Source organism: Saccopteryx leptura, chromosome 5 (genome assembly GCF_036850995.1).
Source record: "Saccopteryx leptura isolate mSacLep1 chromosome 5, mSacLep1_pri_phased_curated, whole genome shotgun sequence".
NCBI classification, from domain to species: domain Eukaryota; kingdom Metazoa; phylum Chordata; class Mammalia; order Chiroptera; family Emballonuridae; genus Saccopteryx; species Saccopteryx leptura.
In genome coordinates, this window is record NC_089507.1 from 110,053,441 (window position 1) to 110,074,375 (window position 20,935).

Consider the following 20,935-nt stretch of genomic DNA (forward strand, 5'->3'; position numbering starts at 1 on the left):
ACTAACTCAATCAGCCCTTCAAGTCCTTCCTCCCTCACCTATTTACACAGACAGGTTATTTCATTCGCAGCCATAACTTGAACCTTGTACAAAATGTATGGCTTTAATGTCTAGGGTTTGGGCACAAGAAATGAGCAGTGAGTATAATTACAGATAAATAGGTACAAGAAATTACAACTAAATATAAGGAAAGTCTGTAACCATTTAAAAAAATAAGTACAAAATGCAAACACAGTTTATGCATAAATCTTAATTTATTTTTAAAAAATGTCAAGAGAACAAATATACTATAGTCAAGTTCAGCTTAATTATAACAAAGTTATAGGATAAGAAAAAAAGAATCCTCACGTATAAAGGATAATTAAAATGTCAGCCATATCAAGACCCTCTATTTTTAAACACTGTGTTTGGCATTTCACTTTGTAAAAAGATGATACAGCCCTCAAGAATCCTTCAACCACATCCAGTATAAACAGGCGTAAACTAAAAACAACTTTAAAAACCTATTTAAATTAAGACCATCAAGGATCTATGGGATTATTTCAGGAGGACAAAGGCTGGCCTCTGAGACACTAAATACTGCAGTTCTAAGGGAAAAAATTTACAATCATTTTCTGTAGCTTACAGGGCAAATTGAATACCATGAAAAATGTTCTTCATGGCACATTTAACAGTTTGAATTTAAATAATACTCAACAGGAAACAGATTCTGTGACAGCAGCTGAGACATAATAACAAAAGGGTGTGATACCTAAGTGTGGCCCTTCCCAGTCTATTTTTAGAGGTTTAAGACAGTGCCTTAAATAGTTTTGATAATAATGCTTGTGGTTAACAACTCAGCATGTAAGACACAGTCTGGGAGCAAACCAGTTCTTTCCACGCTGTGTCACCAAGTTTGCTGTTCTTTCCCTTTTAAATTAATCCTGAGACCTTGCTCACAGAACACAGGGGATCTGAAGAATCTTTTGTTTCCTCCTGTTTACTATACTGCTCACAAAAATTAGGGGATATTTTAGAGCTTCATATTAATTTTGAAATATCCCCTAATTTTTGTGAGCAGTATAAGCTACCTTGGAACATGCATAACTAAAATTAAGTGATAAATGAAATCTTTGAAAATGTTATTCACTAAAAAAAGAACTATCTTATCTGGAATCTTTCTTGGAATATTAGTTTAATCAGGAACAGAGCACACAATGCAGAGGAAAAAGCTCTTGGGTTCACTGAAATATTATGGAGACATGCCTTTAAGAGACTTCCATATTAGGAAGTGACAATTTCTGTGTCATCCATCCCAGCACTGAGATGGCTGTGTCTGTAAAGAGTGTAGGGTTTTAAGACATTTATATATATGTAATGATGAATGTGTACATGCTCACACAATACATATATGTTACCATGTGTCTATAAACATGTATACACGTCATCTATACACAACAGATGCTCATGCACATGTCTCCCAGTGACACAGACGCTTCATGTGATGAAACTTGCTTTCTTTCACTTACCACCTTTTCCAAATTCAGTCTTTCTATTCCATTTCCATAACTCAAAATTATACTACATCACACTCTAAAGGTTTCATTTTCATTGTCAATTTAAAAAAAACTAGTCAAACCAAATTATATCAAGAAACAAAGGCATATTTAGGGCTAACATACTTTACTTCAAAAACAAAAAACCAAAAATGTATTTTAAGACACTGAAAATTTTACAATGTTTTTAACGTTTTCTTAGAAAAGGAGAAGAAACCCCTATCTTAGAGAATTGAGTATAAGACTTAAACTGGCTTTCATATCCATACTTTTGGGATCAAAGGCTAGACTAGAGGTTCAAGAATAACAAATGAGACCCAATCTCCCTTCCTCCTGAATCCGCAGAATGGGTGGCAGTTAGAGAAGTTATAGAAACCTATAGGTCTTCAAGGTGAATTGTCTGGGTTGCCAGGAACAAGGAAGATATGGATATGGGGCTGGCCCTCACACAAGGAAGTCCCAGCTCAGCAGTGGGCGGGGCGTGGGGCCGCTCTGACTGTTCTCAGGCACCCAGCCTGGACTGTGGGAATCCGGTACCTGTGGTTGCTAGTCCTCAGCGGGGCACAGCCGTTGGGACTGTTGTGACTGCTCTTCATGACACACAGCCATTTTAGGCCAAACCAACCTGGCCATCCTCGTCCTCCAGCCCCTACTCATTCTCTATTACAAGTTCTCTTTCAGCAGGCCGAGCTTCCGCAGAGCCTCCCGGCGGGCCTCCTCAGTGGAGCCCCGGCCCGCAAACTGGACAGTGATGCCCTGGGGTCTGAACCCCACAGCCCTGGGTAGAGAACCTGACTGCTTCCTAGCAGCCTGGCCGCAGTCTGGCTGCTGGTGCTTGTACAAGCTCTTGCTGGCCTGCTGGTGTGCAGGTTTACTGGTGGGAACCAGGGACGGACGGATGGTAACAGTTTTCCCAGCAGAGAATAAGGCACCAGGCTCGCTCTTTAGGACATCGTGGATGCTCAGGAAGTCACTGGCCAGGGTCTGTTCTGTCTGCACGCCTCGGGACTGCTGACTGCTGGCCTGCCCTTCTGCCCGCCTGGACACACCTTTCTGGACTGGGCCAGGCTTGCTCTGGTCACATGTCCCCTGCTCTAGCAAGATGCTTTTCCTCTGCTCAGGGAGTTCAACCTTTTGGGCCTGATCTTCTGTTTCTCCCATTGAAAGGAAAGAGACGCCATTAATGTTGGCCAGGACCTGGGCTTTCCGCTCCTGCACATTGACCGCTGCCTTGGAGATTGTTTTGTTGAACTCCTTCCCGGCACTGTTGGTCACACTGATGTTGCTCGGAAAGCGGTGGATCTTGGGTGGAGGCTGTATTGAGTGTCTATGCCACACAGAGCGGTCTCCTGTTCGAGGGGGTATAAAAATCAGTGTGTTCCATTCTGCAGATCTAGCCTCTTTCGACGGGGAGATGGGTGAAAGTGCTTCCTTTTCTACCAATTTCTCAGAAATTTTCTTGGCAATGACAAGAGGTGTAGGGACCGAGCGGGGTAGTTTCGGGTGCTCTGCTGGAGGAGGGGAGAGCAGCTCCTTCCTGGGGAGGGCGGGCGCCGCGGCAGCCGGCTGGAGAGACAGCTGAGCAGGGGCCTCTGAGACTGTGGACTCTGGTGGGGAAGAAGTCTCCACGTCTTTTATCCCGCATTCCAGGGCAAGAATGTCTTCCTTCCCACCAGCTCCAGCCCCTGAGAAGTAGGGAGAATCCTCATAAGCTCATGTAACCTGATGTAAAACTAAACACATTACATTTCCTGAATTGAAAAGGCCTCAAAGGGACATAAAAACCACCCTCTGTCCCCTATCCTGCACTAATGAAAGAGAACAGAGTCCATGATTCTCATAAGCACAGCATGAGAAGGGGTGAACTAGTAATGGTGAGATGCTGAGTCAGAAACTGTCAGTGCTCGGGAAGCACAGAGTAAAAGCAAGCTTCTGAGGACCCATCCTCCTGAGGCATTATGGGAGGAAAGAGTAACTTCCCTTGTCAGGGATATTTAGAAAGGGCATAGGGAGGCTGGACGGTGGTGTGGCATACCAACAACTCCATCACATTCCTCCATGAAACAGAAATGTTTCCTGGCAACCCGAAATGGAATTGAATACACCAGCCTTGGAGCTTTTACTATATCCTGAACATACACTGATCGTAGATCACCTCACTTTCCTACACTTAGGTGTATACGTCTGTCTCCTTTGCAAAACGGTAGGCTGTCTTATTTCTATATCGCAGAATCGCACATGATGCCTGCCAGAGTAGGCACTTAAAATTGTTATGAAAATATCATGTTAGGGAATTGATGGGCAAGGTAGCTTACTTTCAAAATGTGTTTTCCTTGGCAAAATTATATGATACGCCGTTTTAAAAGGAACAGCAGGTTCAAATTAATTTTAGAAACTATACTTAAAAGAAGTGTGATAAAAATGAGAGATTCATAATTAAATCTCTTCTTAGTTGCAAAGTAAGCTCCATTTTTGGAATCAACAGCCATAGTATGTGAAATTCTGTATAATGCACAGCCCTGCTTACAATGAAAAAGAAAAAACATATTTCTAGAGGCTTGTGGTAAATGGCAGTATTTTGTCGTTAGCAGAGCAAAATTGTTTTCTGTTTCTTCCTCACGATTAGCAATCCTTATCACTGTATCTTTTCCAATTATGAAGAAAATAGAAGAGCATTTTCTCCGTGTCCCTCTCCACTGGTTCTGCAACAGGACTTGACAGGAGCACCCTTTTCTTTCTTTGATACCGCCCTGAGTGCAAAGAGGATGCGGAGTGAGTTTTTGTTCTGATCTTTTCCTGTTTTCCTGAACCAGCTGAGCTTTCAGTTCAAATACCTGCACCCTGGGAACCATGCCACAGCAACAGGGGCACAATCTGGCTCAAAAATTGAGATTAAACTTCAAGGGCTAAAATACAAGTAACTTGTAGGTTTTATTTCTGTAATAAACTGTTACCTGAAAGCTATTTCTAATTTTCTTCATATATACGTGTGTGTGTGTGTGTGTGTGTGTGTGTGTGTGTGTGTAAAATACCTATCTGTATGTCCAGTTAGTCTCATTCTTAAATCTAACCCTTCTGGAATTTCCCTTCATGTGTTGTCATCCTAATATGCCAAGAAAACATCTACTTAGTTGGACAAACTACCAGAGATGATGCTTCTACTAGAAAAATCTGATAAGCCCCAAAGCCTCCGTACTTGCAGACACAGAGAGCAGGGCCCCTGCGTCATGTAAAACACTAACAAAGCAAGCCAGAGTCTGGGGACGGGGGCTGCACTCCTTACCTGCCGTGTCAGTCACACCTGGAAGGCCCTCAGGTTCCCCAGCCACAGGAACTGGCTGTACTAAGTCAATGACGTCTGGCTCCGAGGAGCTGGAAGTGCTCCCTTCTTGGGACTGTGGGAAGTGGCAGCATCCCGCACTGTCACATGGGACTTGCTCAAAGTTGTCCTCCAAGGAATCAAGAGTCTCTTCAAAAAACAGGATGACATCCTTTTCTTCACGTGTGAGGTACTTCAGGCTCTCGTCATCCTGTATAACAGGTTTGGGGTTGGAAATGGAAGAGATCAAACAAATGGGTTTCACTGAAGGAAACTATCAGGACCAAGTTTGGCTCAGTGCAGAGCCCAGGGTAGGACTCAGAGCATTCTAAAACTTCCCACCTGCGGAGAGTCTGCCTTTCAGTTTACCTCACTGCCAAACCTGCGCCTGTATGCCCCTCACTCTTTTACCTGTGTGAAAAAGAAGGCTGTCAAAACAGTATAGAAATAAAGGGTCTTAGAACCTGTTATTAGCTCTAGTCCTGTAGTTTCTAATGGGTTGCTGACAAGAAAGCAATTCTTCCTCAGTGCCTCCCTGTGAACGCTGTTTGCAACTAACTGCTTCCAGATACACTTGCTTTTCCCATAATAGCATAATGTGCTAAATCTTTGGTTGAAGATGGGGAACTCACATATTTATGTCTTTCTCCAGAAACCTCACTAACAATGGGATTTATTTCCTTTAAAAAGGAACAGATCACAAAGACAAAAATAAAAGGAAAAAAGATGACAGCAACAAAATGTGGGAAGTTAGACAGCAGGAAGTTAGTTAGACTCAGAAGAAAGATGAACCTTCATCAGCAGCGGGGAAAGCCAGTAACCAACCCGCTGAGCCCCGGAGGGCTCCCCTCAGTCCTGGAGGGCTTCCCTCAGTCCCGGAGGCTCCCCTCAGTCCCGGAGGGCTTCCCTCAGTCCTGGAGGGCTCCCCTCAGTCCCGGAGGGCTCCCCTCAGTCCCGGAGGGCTCCCCTCAGTCCCGGAGGGCTTCCCTCAGTCCTGGAGGGCTCCCCTCAGTCCCGGAGGGCTCCCCTCAGTCCTGGAGGGCTTCCCTGACCCAGGCACGGGGGGTGTTGAGTGGTTCTGGAAGAGTGGCAAAGGTGACGTTGACAAGAGTAGAACAGTTTAGAAGGCTCTTTCAGAAGCAATTAGGTCATCCGGGTAGAAAACTAGACATTTTTTCTTAAAGAAGATAAAAGAGAGATTTGAAGTGGAGAAAATGAAGCAGAGCTGACAGTGAAAGGCCGTATTGAAAACAGGGAGTAAATGATGCCCAAATGATACTCTGCTCAGAAGATCAGAGAGTCTTCTCTGGAGATGTGAATGGTCCAAGGGCCAGAAGAGGCTGACACCACATATCCCCAATGAAATAACAAATGAGCTTGCTCTCCAGTGCAGGCCAGTCAACAAAACCCATCAGAATTTAAAAAAATTTTATCTATTATTTTTAGAGGAGAGAGGGTGTGGGAAGAAGCGGGAAGCATCAACTTATAGTAGTTGCTTCTCATATGTGCCTTGACCGGGCAAGCCTCAGGTTTCAAACCGGTGACCTCAGCATTCCAGGTTGACGCTTTATCCTCTGCACCACCACAGGTCAGGCCCCAGCAGAATTTTTAATCAGGTTCTTAACATTCTACTCTTATATATTTGCATACAACTAATGGTCACCAAGCAGCTGAGAAAACCTGTAACATGAGAGACACAGCAAAACAAAACGAAAAGACATAAAGTAACTTACAAGAAACAAACTATGCAAATAATAGAATTTCAAAAAGATGATCATTAATATCCTCTGAGAGATAATGAATCCATAAAAAATATAATGTTATTTTAAAAACTAGACAACAATAAAGAGCTCTGAGAAATTAAAGCTATGACAGTAGAAATGAAAAACAAAATAAAAGTCTAGGAACTAGAGACTGGAAAAGTACAATAATAGTAAAAAAAAATTTTTTTTAAATAGAGAAGAAAACTAGAGGATAAGTATGAAAAAGCTAACATCTGAATAACGAGAGTTCCAGAAAAGGAAATCAGAAAAAACAGAGTGGAAGAAATTATCAAAATAAATACATAAAATAATTCAAGAAAATGCCCCAATCAGAAGAATCAAAAGGAGCCATAAGAATAACCTAATAAACAAGAATAACATAGACTATTCCAAGACACATTATTGTGACATTTCAGTACACTGAAGACCAAGAAAAGATCCTGAAAGCTTCTCAAAGTGAAAAAAGAGGTTACGTAACAAGAGATCAGGAGTCAGAACAGCACCAGACTTCTCAGCAGCAATATTGGAAACCAGAAGACAATGTTGTGACTCCTTCAAAATTCTGAAAGATCCACAGAGCTTCTGGTCAAGATGGCAGCATAGGTCAATGCAATACTAACATCCTCAAATAACCACATCAAAATTATAACTCAACTACAGAACAACCGTCATTCAGAACTACCTAAAATCTAGCCAAGAGAAGTCCTACAACTAAGGGCTATAAAGGAGAAGCCACAACGCGACTGGTAGGAGGGGTGGAGATGTGGAATGGGCTGTTCCCACACCCACGTGTGGTGGGTAAAAATCAGGAGGGGTTCCTGATTTTTATCTCAGCCGCAGAGTTCCCCACTGAGGAGCAAGGGGTCCCAGCCCCACACCAAGGTCCTGAGCCCAGGGTTTAGTGCCAGGAAGAGAGTCCCCATAACTCCTGGCTGTTGAAGCTGAGTGAGATGGAGGCTGCTGGAATCCCAGGAGTTCCTCTTAAAGGGCCCACACACAAACTTACTCAGACTCACTCTGAGCTCCAGCACTGGGGTAGGAGCTAGAAATGCTCCAGGGACTTACGGGAGGAACTGAACTGTCTGGCATCAGAGTGAGAACTTGAGGGGCAGCTTTCTCCCAGGCTGAAGTGCTGGCAGAGACCATTGTTCCTTTTTTTGAGTTCTCTCCTGACAAGAGTGGGGAGGCAGGTACCATATCTGAGTCTCTATCAACCTGGCCCACACTGTTCTTCCTGCCCTGGTGATTCCCTGAGGCCTTGCTCCACACAACTTGTGGGCCCACCCAAGCTGTTTCCTGTGGCTTTTCCATACAAATGACCTGTCTTGACTCAGAATTCAGACTTTGCTAAAATCTCTCAAATAAGCAGCATCCAGCCTCATACCTCTTGCTAAGTGACCCCGGGCCTGAAACTAGCAACAACCAGCCTTGTTTGCAGCTTGGCCTCTCCTGGGCACTTCCAAGCCCAGCACAGGTAGCAGCTATCTGCAGATCACTTTGTAGCTCATGCTGGGTGGCCCTGGGCAGAATACAGGCAATGGCTGACCTTGACATGTACCTTCAAGAGGCCCCAGGGCCAGCACACTGGTGGACAGCTTCAGACCATGTCAAAACATCATCCAACCACCTCCACAAGTGGCACACTCAGTGGACTGCAGGCATCAGAGCCTCACTAAAGGAAGTCCTGTTCCATGGGTGGGCCCCTGAACAGCTAATCCTCCATGTGGTTAGTGGTTGCAGTCAGTCCTTGCAGCCAATCCTTCCCAATGATGTGCCAATAGCAATCAATTACAACAGGAGGATGTACACAGCCCACAGTGGGGTGGGGGGAGTTCATCTGGAGTGCCCAGCTTGTGTGAATGGGGAGGCTGTGCCTTTGGACCCGACAGGACACCTAATACACTAGGCCACTCTACCAAGCCCAGGAGATATAGCAGCTCTACCTAATGTATAGAAACAAACAGGAAGGCTGTGAAAATGAGGATATAAAGAAACATGTCCTAAATGAAAGAACAGAAAACTGCAGAAAAATAAACAAAATGAAGGCAAGCAATCTACTAGAGGCAGAGATAAAAACACTGGCTATAAAGATATTTAATGAACTTAGGGGACAAGTAGATGAACTGAGTAGATGAACTTAAAACTTCAACAGCATAAAAAAAGGACATGAAAACCATAAAAAAGAACCAGTCAGAAATGAAGGATACACTAACTGAAACAAAGAATAACTTAAATGAATCAACAGCAGAGTAGATGAAGCTGAGAATCAAATCAGAGATTTGGGATATAATGAAGCAAAAACAATCAGAACAGTGAAAAAAAAAATCCAAAAAAATGAGGATAATGGAAGGAGCCTCTGGGACAACTTCAAGTGTGCCAACATTCACATCATGAGGGTGCTGGGAGGAGAGAGCAAGCAAGAAATTGAAAACCTACCTGAAAGAAGGACAGAAAACTTCCCTAACTTGGTGAAGCAAACAAGACACCCAAGTCCAGTAAGCACACAGACTGCCAAACAAGATGAACCTAAAGAGGCCACACCAAGACACAGCGTAATTAAAATGCCAAAGGTTCAAGACAACGAGAGGATCTTAAGCACAGCAAGAGAAAAGCAGCCGGTGACCTACAAGGGAGCTCCCATTCGACTGTCAGTTGATTTTTCAACAGAAACTTTGCAGGTTAGAAGAAATTGCCAAGAAATATTCAAAGTGATGAAAAGTAACCAAGATTATTCTACAAAGCAGAGCTATTACTTAGAATTAAAGGATATGTAAAGAGCTCCCTAGACAAGAAAAAGCTAAAGGAGTTCATCACCACCAAACCAGTATTACATGAAATGTTAAAGGGTCTTCATTAAGAAGAAGATTAAAAATATGAACAATAAATGGCAATAAATACATATCAACAATAGAATCTAAAAAACAAAATAAATGAACAGGTAGAACAGAAACAGACTCAGACACCAAACATTTTGACAGTTGCTAGATGGGAGAGGGTTGGAGGGGTGGGTAAAACAGGTGAAGGGAAGAAGTACAAACTGGTAGATACAGAGCAGTGGTGGGGATGTAAAGTGCAGCATAGGCAGTGCAGTCAATTAAAATCTATGTATGATGTCAGCTGGGTACTAAACTTATCAGGATGATCACTGAGTGATGTAATGTCTAATCACTGGGGTGGACACCTGAAACTAATACAATATTGTATGTCAAGTATAATTGAAAATAAAAACTGATTTAAAAAATGCTGAATGAATTCAGAACTAGAACTTTATACCTAGCCAAATTTAGGTTAGGGTAGAATGAAGATGTGTTTAAGACATGCCAGGTCTACACAATGGCTCTCCCACATCTGCCTTTCTCAGGGAGCTACTGCAGGCAAGTGGGGAGTAGGGCTGTTCCCCTAGGCAAGGGAAGAAACCAAGTAAGAGATACAGAAGCCTAGAAACAGGAGAATGAGAAGGCATCCCAGAATAATGGTAGCATCCCCAGGATGTCAATGGTGCAGTGAATGACCAGTCTGGTTTGAGCAGGCCAGAGGGCCGTACATAACATGAAGAAAGCAAATAAAACCCAAACAGTAACTAACCACAAAAAAATCCCTAAAGCTATGAAAGAGAGCATATATCTATGAGTCAATTTACCTGTAGTTATACATACACATACACACAGATATATTAATTATATTAGTATTTATAGTAGCAAGAAATCAGGCAAAACAAGAGACAACTAAAATGTCTATTAATAAAGGTACTATGATTAAATCAATCATGGCATATTCACAGATAGACTATTATATATTATATAGCCATAAAAATGTTGTTTTCAAAAGAATATAAGGGTTTTTCCCCCCAAAGAATTTTTGTTTCACTGTTCCCTTCAAGTCCCTGTCCACATGCATACATATTTTGCATAGATAACATGTACAAGTTATCATGTACTCTGCTTTCTACCTATACAGTAATTGTAATTCCTTTTATACATCGTTTTCTCTTAGTGACGACTGACTGTGATACTTATGTTTATTAACTGGCTTTTAATAATTCAAAGAATACAATGTTAAGGGCAAATAATGCATACAGAAAAATAGGGTTGTCTTGATGATTTAATTTAAATGTATGCATACTTAGTATGTACACACATACAAAAATACTTAAAGGATGTATAGTCAAATGTCAATAATGGGGGAAAATGAAGGTAAATAAAGAAACAGGCATGAATTAAAAGTTGTCTGTGATGAGTGGAGATGGGAGCGAGACTCATGGAAGACTGGTGCTTTTCATAAATCTTGTAAAACTATTTGACTCTATACTGTGTTCATGAACTTTTAAAAAAAATCAACTTATTGATTTTAGAAAGAGAAGAAGGGAGAGAGAGAATGAGACAGAAACATCCATTTGTTCCTGTATGTGGCCTGACTGGGGATCCAACCCACAACCTTTGCATATTGGGACAATGCTCCAACCTATCGAGCTATCCAGCCAAGGCTGTGATCATGACCTTTGATAAAACAGCAAAAAATATGGTGGAAGCAAAGATAACTAAGAGCTACTCCGTCTGGCAATGTTTTACATGCTGCGATAGAGAGGTACTCACATGACCTGCTACGCAAAGCATTAAACTCCCAGGCCTATCTCTGGGCCTATAATCTGTGATGACAATTTGAGTGGCTTTTCTTTAGTTTAAAGCAGGGGTCTCAAACTCGCGGCCCGCCGAACAATTTTGTGCGGCCCGCAGACTAATCCACGAAGTTCAAAATATTTTGGATAAAATTAAGTAAGCCTAGGGGCCTACTTGTATTTTTCATTTCTCTAGCATCCTAGCTAGATATTAGCTTAGATAATAGCAGTTGTGATGCGAACTACAGTTTCTGGTCGTTTTGTGACACTGAGTAAACTGCATGTACGATTGTGCTTGTTGTACTGATTTTTTTTTGTTTTCAACTGCAGTGAGAAAAGTGTTGCGTAACAGTTGCCTTTTGTAGACCTAGTGCGGCCCGCCAAAGGGCTGTGATCTTGCTCTGCGGCCCACATGCTGAGTTGAGTTTGAGACCCCTGGTTTAAAGCATAGTATACATTTGTTTGGGGGATGATTAACACAAGAATACATGCAAATTTCTCAAATTAGTTTGGCCAAATGGTGACTCAGGAATCTTTACTGCATGGGTCAGGTTGGAAGATATAATGACTATTGCTAGAGGGATATCTACAGCTTAGGTAAGCAGACAGAACAGAAGACTGTTAGGGAGGGTAAGCAACACGTCCATTCGATATAAACCTGTATCCAGTAGCTGGGTCATAAGGTATATGTCCGCTTTTATAGATACAAACAGTTCTCTGAGTGGCTGTACCAATTTCCAATCTCTTCTGTGGGGCTCCGTGCTCTGCACCCATATATGATAGGTGTGTGCTAGTGTCTCATTCTGATTTCCATACATTCCCGAGAAGACGAATGGTGTTGAGCAGTTTTCCCCATAATATTTAACTGGCCATTTGGAGACCCCCAGATCCCCTATAAAAAGCCTGTTCAAATCCTTGGCCTATTTTTTTAAAATTGTCTTAAAAATAATTTGTAGGATTATACAGACTAGTTTCAAATATCTTTTTGAATGTATTTATTGTAAATCCTTTCTACTCACTGGCTTGTCTTTCTTAGCGGGGTCTTTGGATGACTAGTTCTTATCTTTTTTCATGAGAACTTTTTGTGTCCTACTTGAGAAACCATTGTCTACTATCTGGTCATGAAAATGTTCACTCATGTTTCATTCTAGAGGCACTGTTGTATTTAATCTTCCATATTTTGTACTGCAGTCCATCTGAAATGAACTTCTGTGTCTGATGTGAGGTCAGGACTCACTGTTTTCTAAGTGGGAACCCAGCTGTGGCCGCGCTGCTCCTCCTACGGCCTCCCTTCTTCCACTCAGGTCTGCCTGGCTGCCAGTCAGGGCAGGGCGGGGGAGGTCTGTATTTTAATTCCCTTTTCTGTTCATTTGTCTACTTGTCTATTTGTACACCCAGAAAGCACTTTTACTTACTGTAACTTTATAGGGAGTCTCAGTATCCGGTAGTTGAAGGCCCTCCAGTTTTGCTGTTCCTTAAGTCTGCGCTAGCTATTCTTGGTCCTTTTTCTTTTAATTTTTATTCTTAATTTATTGTGTTGATATGGTTTCAAGTGTCCCACTCAATATAACACCCTGTACACACCACATCGTGCCCCCCATGCCCCTGCACAGTCTCCTTCCACCCCAATTCCCCCTACTCTGTCCCTCTGCCCCTCCCTCTACCCCCTTTCCCTCTGGCTATTGCTGTCCTGATGTCTGTATACACGAGTAATGTATATATAACTTGGCTAATCCCTTTACCTCCTTTGATCCAGTTCCCTCTTCCCCCTTCTTCCTAACAGTTGCCCATCTTTTCCTGTGACCCTGACTCTGTTTCTATTTTGTTCCTCAGTTTATCATGTTCATTAGAGTCGACATATAAATACCTGGCTTATATCATTTAGCATAATAATCTCCAGGTCCATCCATGCCTTCGCAAAAGGTAAGATTTCCTTCCTTTTTACGACCATGTAGTATTCCATTGTGTACATGTATCATAGCTGTTTTATCCATTTGTCCACTATGGACATTTGGGCTGTTTCCAGATCTTGGCTAGCTAACAATGCTTCTTTTGATTCATATTTTGGGATTCTTAGGATATGCTTCTAGAGGTGGAATAGCTGGGTCATAAGGAAGTTCCATTTTTAATTTTTTTTTAAGTGAGAGGAAGTGAGATAGTGAGATAGACTCCTGCATGTGCCCCAACTGGGATCCACCCAGCAACCCCTTTCTCAGGCTGATGCTCAAGTACCAAGCTATTTTTAGCACCTGATATGCTCAGACCAACCAAGCTATCCTCAGTGCCTGGGGCTATACTGAAACCAATTGAGCCACTGGCTGTGGGAGGGGGAGAGAGAGGGAGTAGAGGGAGGGGGAAAGAAGAAAATGGTCACTTCTATGTGTCCTGACCAGGAGTCAAACCCAGGATGTCCATATGCTGGGCTGATGCTCTATCTACTAAGCCTCTGGCCAGGGCTAAATGCTTTTTTCCCTCCTGAAATAAGAACAATTTCATATTAACTTGATCTAAGTGATTTTATTAATTTACATAGTTGACAGTCCCTGACACTTTCAATATTTCCTCTAATAACAGGGTCAGTATGAGGAGCATTAGAGGAGTGGCAAGATCCTTTAAGAGCAAATGGGCACAAAGTGTTCCTTATTTAATACTTTTTATTGAGCACTGGACCAAGAAAAAGAAGAATAGGGGGGGAATCTACAACAGTATTGAATCGCAGCAGTTCTCTCTGTCTATAGAATATATGACTAAAGAATTTATATTTTATTTTGAGATTTACAGGATCTGGCCCTAACTTCCTTTCAAACTTCACTTCCTCCTACTCTAGCACAGCAACAGTCAACTTGTTCTGTAAGGACGAGATAGTAAATATTTTGGGCTTTGTAGGCTTTATAGTAGCAATGACTCAACTCTGTTAATGTGGTGTGAAGTTATAGATATGTTAATAAATAAGTCTAGCTTTGTTACAATAAAACTATATTTACAAGAACAGGTTGGGGGGGCCAGACTTGGTCCACAGGCTGTAGTTCGTTAACTCTTGCTCTATAATCAAATCACTTGCTATGCCCATCTCTGCATAGCCACATCTTACCTGTCCTTTACGGTTCAATTTAAATGTCAGCACACCTCCACCCTACTCCCATAGCATTTTCTGACTCATACAATCAAATATTTGAACATCTAATAAGCACTGTACAATATAAATACAGTGTAAATCATGTTTTTGTTGTCTAACCCTGGCCGGTTAGCTCAGTTGGTTAGAGCATTGTCCTGAAATACCAAGGTTGCAGGTTCAATCCCAGGTCAGGGCATATAGTACAGGAAGTGAACAATAAAAGCACAACTAAGTGAAAAACAAATGAGCGTTTTTCTCTCTCTCACTCCTTCTCTCTCCCTTCCTCTGCCTAAAATCAATAAATTTTAAAATTAAAAAAAAAAATCAATGTTCTTGCTGTCTAGTTGACCATTTAATGAGACTTCAGATAAGAAAACAGGCAATTACTTTAGAGTGTGGAAATGGCTATGACAAGGTTACTCTGGGTGTGATGAACACAGCATGGATATCAAATCACACCTTTAGGGTGGGTGTCTGATTTGGAAAAACTCTGGAGAAGAAATAATATATGTCAATCATGGGAAGGAAGTGGGTGACAGTTAAACAGAGGAACGAGGGATAGTTAGACGTGTATTTTGGAGCAGTCGTGTTGGTTATAGTGTTGAAAATACTGAATATGGGAAACAATTTAGACAAGAGCTAATGGTCACCTAAACTATAGTGGTGATGGGAACAGAGAGAAGCAGATGGAGTTGAGAGATACTTAAAAAGTATAATCAACTCCTTATATAAAATTCAGTTTTCTACTACAGTGGTTCATCACCCATGCTGGACTTAACACTTAAAGGGAAATTCTTGTCTAATGTATCTGTGAACTATACCCAGAGCTCAGACTGTCTTGTGTCCAGCAGGTCACTGTAACCAACATGTCAGTTGCTCCTCAACATGTCTGTCTGTTTTGGCCCTCTGGCAATTGGAGCATGAAGCTTTCATAAGGAATCCAGCAACGCTGTTCACTTTGTGACTCTTCTAGATGTTCTGGCAGATTGGTGAGATCATATGAAGGCCTCATTGTGTGGTGTAGGGCATTATGCCTTGTCTTTTCTCCACAAACCTTATTCTTGCTAGATGACTCTGTCCCCATCCACTCAGCACATGTTCTTTCTAACTCTGCTGCTCTCCCAGATTCACTCAAAGACATCTCACATGTTCTTGTATCCATGAGGAGTGGTTTACCACAATGATTCAACAAACAAACCTTGACACTATAAAATCACTAGGGCTCTTAGCATAACACAGATCCCTATAGTTAACAATAACCATCACAGATGTTATTAGGATAACATGATAATAATGACAATATCACCCTCCCCAATAAGCCACACAAAAACCCATAACCACAACTATTTGTTGAATTAAAAATCTAGATAATGCCCTGGCCGGTTGGCTCAGTGGTAGAGCGTCGGCCTGGCGTGCAGAAGTCCCGGGTTCGATTCCCGGCCAGGGCACACAGGAGAAGCGCCCATCTGCTTCTCCACCCCTCCCCCTCTCCTTCCTCTCTGTCTCTCTCTTCCCCTCCCGCAGCGAGGCTCCATTGGAGCAAAGATGGCCTGAGCGCTGGGGATGGCTCCTTGGCCTCTGCCCCAGGCGCTAGAGTGGCTCTGGTCGCAACAGAGCGACGCCCCGGAGGGGCAGAGCGTCGCCCCCTGGTGGGTGTGCCGGGTGGATCCCGGTCGGGCGCATGCGGGAGTCTGTCTGTCTCTCCCTGTTTCCAGCTTCAGAAAAATACAAAAAAAAAAAAAAATCTAGATAATTAATGCTTTCTGACCTTTCCCTCCTACTCTGACCTTCCTAATTCAGTGTTTTAATATTGTTACACGTTTTTTATAATCTTCCTTGATTAGGTATAAAATAATTTCCCTTTGGTTGTATAGACAGAATTAAATGGGCAACTGGCCTGTAATAGACCTGCAACTTAAGACACATGCCATCTTCCCACATTAAGGGAGGGACAAAAATAAAAACACAGTATATAAACCCATCCATCTATCCCAACCTTAAAAAGCAAGGAGTCTTGCCCTGGCGGGGTTGGTTAGAACACTGTCCTGAAGTGCAGACGTTGCTGGTTCAATCCCCGGTCAGGGCACATATAGGGGAGATGTTCCTCTCTCTCCATATAGGAGAGATGTTCCTCTCTCTCTCTCTCTCTCTCTCCTCACTCTCTAAAATCAATAAAATAAACATTAAAAAAAATCAAGTAGTCCAACATAAGATTTCATTTGGAAAATAAGCTTAGGAAGGGGAGGTGCTACACGCCATTTCACGTTCTGTGACAGAGTATAGGATTCGCAGGCTCAGAGCTGTGACAGCGATCAGCTCAGCTTCCTCACTGACGATGTGAAAACTGGATTCAGAGGCAATGCAGTGGCTTTCCAAGGGCGGTGCAGCTGTTTCATAGAGGGGCCAACACTAGAGCTAGTCTTATGCTTGCCGTTTGTTTATTCCACTTATTTCTCTTTCTTGTTTATTCATTTTTAATTGATTTTAGAGAGAGGAAAGGAGAGAACAAGAAAGAGACAGGTACCTCAATCTGCTCCTGTATGTGCCCTGAGTGGGTATCAAACTGGCCACCTCTGTGCTTTAGGACCATGCTCCAACCAAATGAGCTATCCAGCCAGGGCTTGTTCCCCTTTCTAATCACACATTCATCTAAAAGCCATGCTTGGAGAGCAGCACAGGTCTCCTAAGTCTTATCTGGAGTTCCTAAAGCTCACAGTTTGACCTCAGTGTTCTTGTGCAATGTGAGACACAAATCAATTATAACCAGGCTGCTCAGTGACCAGAGGCCCAGGTCCTGTAAGACAGATTCTCGCAACCTCAGCCTATTCCAGGACTTTCTCTAAGGTGAGAAGCTGGAAAATGCGCCGAGTAACTGGAATGTATCCCCAAGTACCTTCTTTGTGATCAGCTGACCTTGAGCCCTGACCTAAGGGACAGGGCCAAAAATGCTATGGGCTCAGTCTGTCGTCTAGCTTCCCAAATATGGAGCAGCTCTCCAAATGAACCTGGTCTCTGCTTGCACCTGGGAAAGGGAAGCAGAAACAGAAAATCCCCGGTGCCAAGGGCAAGGGAACAAGGTACTCAAGCCCAGAAAAGGGGCACTGGCCCTTGTCTAAGACAGTTCCTGTCTACTCCTCCCATTCTCACTGTCTCAGACAGGGATGTTAGAGGGGAAGGCCCTGGGGGAGCGATGGGGCATTAAAAGCAAGTCTGCGGGAAAAGCAAGGCTGCGGGAAAAGCGAGTCTGCAGAGCCCGGGAGGTGGAGGGGCTGGGCAGTGACTGCTAACCTAACTGGCACGGGTGTCTTTGGGGGTGATGGGCATGTTCTGAATGTGATGATGGCTGCACACCTCTCAACCACTAAACCACCCAGTGGCATCCTTCAAATGGGTGGACGGGATGGGATGTGAACTACATCTCAGAGCAGTGGCGAGAGGCCTGTGGGGAGGGACGGAAGCAGGGGCCCTGGCAGTGAGGTCTCTCCTTGACGGGCGTGCTTTCAGAAGTGGGATTTGTTAACTTGGTTTCCAAACAACAAAGTGCACAGAAAATGAGGATAAACAAAGACAGGAGTTTTCCTGGGAAGGGGTGAACCAATGAAAATCTATTTGTCATTATTTGGAAGGTAGCAGGCTGACAGAAGAATTTTTTTAAATTCCCTTTCTTTAAATGGTACTTTTAAAGCACTAATTTGGGCTGTGAAGTAAAAGTAAGTTCTTTTTTATTTTTATTTTATTTTTTAATAGAGAGAGAGAGGGACGAACAGGGACAGACAGACAGGAAGGGAGAAAGATGAGAAGCATCAACTCATAGTTGAGGCACCTTAGTTGTTGTTCATTGATTGCTTCTCATATATGCCTTGACCGAAGGGCTCCAGCCAAGCCAGTGACCCCTTGCTCAAGCCAGTAACCTTGGGCTCAAGCCAGTGACCTTGGGCTTCAAGCCAGCGACTTCTGGGCTCAAGCCAGTGACCACAGGGTCATGTCTATGATTCCACACTCAAGCCAGCAAACCCATGCTCAAGCTGGTGAGCCTGTGCTCAAGCTGGCAACCTCAGGGTTTCGAACCTGGGTCTTCAGCATCCCAGGCCAATGCTCTATCCACTGTGCCACCACCTGGTCAGACAAAAGGAAGTTCTTTAAGGCTACAAATCTCCAGATGCTAAAAGAATTATCATAGGAAACCATATTACATCCCATTTGCCTGCCATGTTGACTTTGGGTAATGGATACAAGTCTTCAAGGGAAAAGTGCCTATATTTCTATCTAATATGTATGATTGTGAGGAAGTAATTTCTACTATGTTCAAACTAGAAAAGTCAAAATGCTAAACTACTAATAAAGGAAATGTATGCCTGCTGCACAAGTCTCGATGAGGAGAACAAGCCTGCTCTTGCTGATGCACAAAGATGACGAAAATGTCTGTCCAATCCCACTGGAGCTTGGAGAGGAACATCCGGATAAGGGGGATGAGAAACCTTCACAGTGAATGCTACCAATAGTTATAAAAGTCAACAATCCTAGGTATACCTGTGGGAGTATAGATTAGGGACAGGAGTTTTCATTTTTTGGGAACTGGTAGAGAGAGAAAAAGAACACCTTTTGTTTGTTTGAACAAAAAATGTTGAGAAGGCTTAAAATACTCCTATGAAACCTACACCTAAAAAAAAATTACCAAATTTAGTTCTTAGGCTTCTTTCTTTTCTTTTTCTTCTAAACAAAGAAATTTGGTTTTACTGCAGACTAAGATAATTGTGGCAGCTCCTTGTGAGGGAGGAAAAACTCTCCCAGCAGAACTCGTCTCTATTCTAAACAAACAAACAAAAAACATGAGTTTGATGGCTAAAAATATTTGAGATGAACCAACATCTCTTAACCAGTAGTCTCTAGGAAGGCAGCCTTGGGTATTTGTTTTGGAAGAATGTGATTTGCTGGCCATATTTTCTTCTTACAGACACCAAAATGATTTCCCTGACATGTGAGCAAGAATTTATTGATTGAACAATCTAAGCTGATGAGAGGAAGTCCTGTGACTGAACAGAATGGGGCAGAAAGGAGAAAACGAATGTCTGCCTCTGTGCAGTTCCTCTCAGAGCTCTAAATGTTGTGCTTACTTGGCAATTTCATGAGAAAGGCCATAAGTGTATGTGGCATTTCCCAGTTTCAGGACAGGGTTTAATTATGGTTATTTCTAACTCGTCATTGTAATTTTTCACTATGGCTAACTTCAACCTGTACTTCTGGCCAGAAAGAGACACAAACTAGTGAGGGATGGGATATGTCTACAGTTTTGATTACAGATCTAAGAATAATGGCTTTGAAGGATTACAGTTAGGCTCTGTGGCTGCCTTAAACTTTTTTTTTTAAGTGAGAGGAGGGGAGATAGACTCCTGCATGTGCCCCGACTAGGATCCACCCGGCAACCCCGTCTGGGGCCAATGCTTGAGACTGAGCTATTTTTTTTTTTTAGTGCCTGAGGCTGACAAACATGGACCACCTGAGCTATCCTCAGCACATGGGGCCAATGCTTGGACCAACTGAGCTACTGGCTGCTAGAGCAGAAGAGGGAGGGAAGGGGGAGAGGGAGGGGAAGAGAAGTAGATGGTCACTTCTCTTGTGTGCCCTGACTGGGGATCAAACCTGGGACATCCATAAGCCAGGCCAATGTTCCATCTACTGAGCCAACCAGCCAGGGCCAACCTTAAACTTTAAACTGGTTATATTACATAGAGGCCATGACTGAGACTGAACTGCCATAAGTGCGTGGCATCAGGCATGCACCCAGACCCTCACAAGCTTAGGCCACACTGTCGGAGAGTTTCATGTGGCTATCCTGCCACTGAACTGTGAGTCCCTAGATTAAATCGGGGTTTTATTCCATCATCTACCAGTTCATGTATGTAGCATTTACTAAATGTCTATTGAACTTTAATAAAAGTTGTCTAAGCTTTGTCTGAAAGTGGCTGTTAAGATCAGCAAGTTTTTGGTTCAGCCTGGGTCAGGAGACAGACCTGAAAGGAAGCCGGGCTCACCACTGCCCAGTCTGCTTCCTTTCCGTGCCTCTGTTCTGTTTTCTCTCCTCGAGATCATCCAGCAACAAGCGGGCCAGATCTCTGGCGTGCTCCTCCAGGAGCAACCTGACCACGAAGACAGTGCTTGCCACTGCTGGCTCCACCCTCCTGTTCCCTAACTGAGGGGGTGGCCAGAGGCATGGGAGGCTCTGGAGAAGGAAGGGATGATGCAGGAGCTGACAACTGTTATCTGATCGCTTCAAGTTGGAAGTAGTGACTTTTTGGGCCACAACATTTGTCAGCTGAGCAAAAAGGAGGGTTTCAAGATAGTTCATTAAATGTTAAATCTCCAAAAACTCAATGATGAATTTCGGTCATTGTTTCTGCCCAGGTTAGAGATAAAAATGAACAGGAAGTCTGTTTGGGGATTCGGGATGTTTCCAATCCACCCTAAAAAAGCACATGTATTACTTAATTTCTTAAGAATTATGGGTAATAAGAGCTCCCCACTCTTCAGCTAGTGATAGCACCTTCTTTTCTAGAGGAAGCTCCAGATGCCTGCAGGGCAGAGCAGTCC

The 20,935-nt window shown here is 43.1% G+C and overlaps 1 protein-coding gene across 1 annotated transcript in view; it reads right to left on the reverse strand.

Annotated features, from left to right (window-relative positions):
• Positions 1–235: 235 nt before the first annotated feature.
• PROSER2 (proline and serine rich 2) overlaps positions 236–20,935 on the reverse strand; it is a 45,833-nt gene continuing 25,133 nt past the window's right edge. The window contains exons 3-4 of the mRNA XM_066385142.1: positions 4,819–5,065; positions 236–3,220 (exon numbers count right to left, since the gene is read on the reverse strand). Coding sequence (XP_066241239.1) covers positions 2,199–3,220; positions 4,819–5,065 — 1,269 coding nt within the window. The 3' untranslated portion in view covers positions 236–2,198. The remainder of the gene's footprint in view (positions 3,221–4,818; positions 5,066–20,935) is intronic.